The 3,907-nt window shown below is 36.2% G+C and overlaps 1 protein-coding gene across 1 annotated transcript; it reads left to right on the plus strand.

The window, feature by feature from the left end:
* On the plus strand, positions 1-2,153 carry LOC112502547 (wall-associated receptor kinase 5-like). Its single transcript, XM_025106497.1, has 3 exons — positions 1-46; positions 370-528; positions 852-2,153. The coding sequence occupies exons 1-3, from the start codon at positions 1-3 to the stop codon at positions 2,072-2,074; spliced, it is 1,428 nt and encodes a 475-aa protein (XP_024962265.1). The 3' UTR covers positions 2,075-2,153.
* The last annotated feature ends 1,754 nt before the right edge of the window (positions 2,154-3,907 follow it).

Below are 3,907 nucleotides of genomic sequence, written 5' to 3' on the forward strand. Positions count from 1 at the left end.
ATGACTTTGGATCCACTTTTACCGGCAAATAAGATTTTGCGAACGGGTGTCGTTATTTGCTGGTAAAAGTTTCATTACCGACAACTTTTAGCTGACGATATTTCTTGTAGTATAATATTTTTCGAATTCTAAAACAATTTTAAGACGTCTTATGTTTTTTATATTTATACATCTCTTTTGTTATATTTAAGATCTTTTGAGAATATATTTGGTTCATAGTTCGAAACCATATATGTAGTATGATTCAAAACACTAAGCAGAGTATCTATTTAGGATTGGACAATGTGATTAAATGATGATCCAACTTTTATAATTGTTTACTTGTATTTATATTATGATATGTTTTGTGAYGTTCTCTTTTATTTCTAGATATCAATGAGTGTAAAGATAAGGAGCGTTTTCCATGCTATGGAACTTGTGTTAATAATGGGGGGAACTACAAATGCAAATGTAAGCAAGGGTATTCTGGTGATGCCAAGATTCAMGGTGGTTGTCGTCGCAATATTCCAATTCTCCAACTCTCATTAGGTAATTTCTATTTTTCTTCCTAGTCTTGAGAACATGTGTCGATTCTAACAAATACCCGTACACACGTAAACACTTTTCGGCATAACAATCTTGCATATTTTGGCTACTTTCCCTTGACGATGGACCTAAAACTTTTCTTCGGTGATTATTTATGGTGCTTCTTTTAATATTTGGAACTAATGTAATAGGCCTATTGGGATGTCCGGCCCTTTTTAATAGAGTCATTAATTATACTTTTAAGTTTATAGGACTTTAACAATGCTTCTTATACAGAACCCTGCATCTTATTCAAAAAATGTTAATTTTCACATAATTACATATAGGCTTGGGGATTGGATTCCTTGCGATACTGATTGGATTCTCGGTGTTGTACTTCATGGCCCAGAAAAGGAAGCTAGTTAAGCKAAGRGAAAGTTTCTTCGAACAAAACGGTGGTGTGCTATTGCAAGATAAACTAAAAACCAAGGGTGGTGTTGGTATCGGTTCCATGAAAATTTTTCAAGTTGAAGAGCTAGAAGAAGCWACTAAAAATTATGCGGAAGATATGATTCTTGGCAAAGGAGGTAATGGCATTGTCTACAAGGGAACCCTACCAGATAAGTGCATCGTAGCAATCAAGAAGTCCCAAAGACTGGATCAAKCACAAAGGGAGCAGTTTATAAACGAAATGGTGATTCTCACACAAATTAATCACCAACAYGTTGTGCAACTTTTGGGATGTTGTYTGGAAACTGATGTCCCATTACTAGTTTACGAATATGAATCTAATGACACTCTTGATCGTCATATTCATAATCAAACAAGTGGCTTGGGAAGATTATCATGGAACAATCGTCTAAGGATAGCACATGAATCGGCTGGTGCACTTGCTTATCTTCACACAGATGCTAGAATGTCCATCATACACAGAGATGTGAAATCAACTAATATCTTGTTAGATGATAATTATACTGCAAAAATTGCAGATTTTGGAGCCTCACGGTTAGTCCCCTTGGGTCATGATCAAGTCAGTACACTAGTTCAAGGAACTTTGGGGTACTTGGATCCTGAATATTTTCATACTGGCCAACTAACAGACAAGAGTGATGTGTATAGCTTCGGAGTCGTTCTTGCAGAACTCTTAACGGGAAAAAAGCCCCTCAGTGTGGAAAGATGCTTAGAAGAACGAAACCTTGCAACTTACTTTTTGAAGGCAATGAAGGAAAATCAATTGCTTGACATTCTTGATCACCAAGTGGTAAATGAGGCAACTGATGAGCAACTAAAAGCAACATGTGACCTGGCATGTAAATGCCTTAACCAATTAGGTCAGAACCGACCTAGCATGAAACAAGTGACCATGGAGCTTGAAACATTGAGGAAGTTCAACAAACATTCTTGGGATGGCCAAGACAACTACAATGAGATGAGTAGCATAATGATTGAAAGTGAACAAGTTGATCTTTATACCATTCCTTTGATAGCTAATAGTGATACTTTTGGCGAATACAGTTCAAGTACTATGGGGATGAAAGACATGATGCTCCAAGTACAAAATCCACGTTGAGGATTTAGGAATGAATAGCTCTTTTACATGCCATTAACGTTCTTATATCCTATTTGTTATTTCATATTATACATTGTACTTATACTTAATATGTCATGTCATGTCTATTTTTATAGTTTTTTTTTCTCAAGTATAAAATTCTAGTATTTGTTATTATTCTAGATGTGTGTATATTTCCTTTACTATTTTCTTCTTAACTAATGTTTTAATATTTGTGTGTGTGGTGGGTTTCAGTTGGTGAAACAATTTGGTGTCTGTAGTATAAATACACTGAAACCTGTGCAGGATAGGGGCAGATGTAGCCAAGTGGCTTCTGGTCAGCTGATTTATCTAGTGATATTCAGTTCAAATTTGATTCATCTCATACGCTAATTTATCAAACGATCTTCATTTAATGTTTAATTCGACATGCCTGTTGTAGAACATCTAATCCAACAGTCTCCACCATTGATGATCGTCGCCATCCATACTTTGTATCATTCCGAGTTTCCGACAATCTAGTTTTGGTACTGGTTTATAAACCATTAATTGGAGAAAATTATTGCTCATGGAGTCGAGCTATCCCCAATGCTTTGTTTATCAAAAATATATATGATTTCGTTGATGGTACCTTGTGAAAGCCTCAACATAGTAGTCCTAGGATATTGCAAATTAATTCGATGAGATATAATGAATCTTGAACACAACCAAGAATTGAAGGTTGAAGTCATTTTGGGAACTCTCACATTTAGGATTCATTGCTCTTGCCGAAAATGTGCATGTGGAGGTGTTAAGAAAACCTTGGCCGAGAAACGTTTGCAATGAGATCATCGAATAAAGACCTATACATGAGAGCTACTTGCCTTCAACTTTCCTGTACTTTTTGAAGAGAGTAAATTAAAGCACTAAAGTAAGATGAAATCCTTATCTTCAATGTACAATTTTAGTTTTGTGCTTTTTGGAATATGATTAGGGGACAATCAAAAGGATCATGTGGTAGGGGATAGCAAGACGGATGAAAAATCTTGCAAGTAGTGATGATGATATAATGGGTGAGTTATGTGTGGATTCGGGAATAGAAGAGGCTTGTGAAGTATATTCTAATATGAAGGAAGGAGAGGAAAGGTAGGTGAGGAAATATTTAATTTGTAAAGTGTTAGGGACTGTATTTTGGATGAGATATAGGGAATGGATAAAACTTAAGAATCATATCACAAAGCACTTTCCGATTACAATAATTCAACCCTATTAGCCTTGGGTTCACAGATTTTGTATTGGGATAATTCTTTAGGTTATTCTTTCTTTTTCAAAGGCTGTGAAAATCAAGATTTTTATACCCAGATTCTCGCTTTACATATTTAAATGAGAGATTGACGATTATTTGCGGTTTATTGGTGGTTTAACGATTATAATCGTTAATGGATAAGATCAAAAAGCAGTTACAACCGAATCTAAACTTCTATTTCCAGCTGACTCAACGAAAAGCTGGAAGTTCACTTTTAGCAATAGTTAAAGACACATTCAGCGACAACAACCACAACTGAAGACACTTTCAGCATCGATAACTGAAGGCTCTTCAACAACAACTTAAGCTGTTAAGCGACAGCCGATCACACACGTTCAACAATGGTTCAGTAATTGCTGAATACGCACAACTTAGTGAAATTTCTAAGTCATTATAAGGCAAGGGGCTCAGCCCCTTGGGACCCCGCCAGGGGTGCAACCCTTAAGACCTTGTCAGGGCACTGTCCCTTTACCCCGCTTTATGGCAATCAAAGGTGATAAGGACAACATTTATAAATGTGCACCCCGCACCTTCTAACTTACACATGTTTTCCTCATCGCCCTAATTGA

The sequence above is a fragment of the Cynara cardunculus genome, unplaced genomic scaffold, assembly GCF_001531365.2.
Source record: "Cynara cardunculus var. scolymus isolate 2C unplaced genomic scaffold, CcrdV1 Un_Scaffold_1571, whole genome shotgun sequence".
Lineage (NCBI taxonomy): Eukaryota > Viridiplantae > Streptophyta > Magnoliopsida > Asterales > Asteraceae > Cynara > Cynara cardunculus.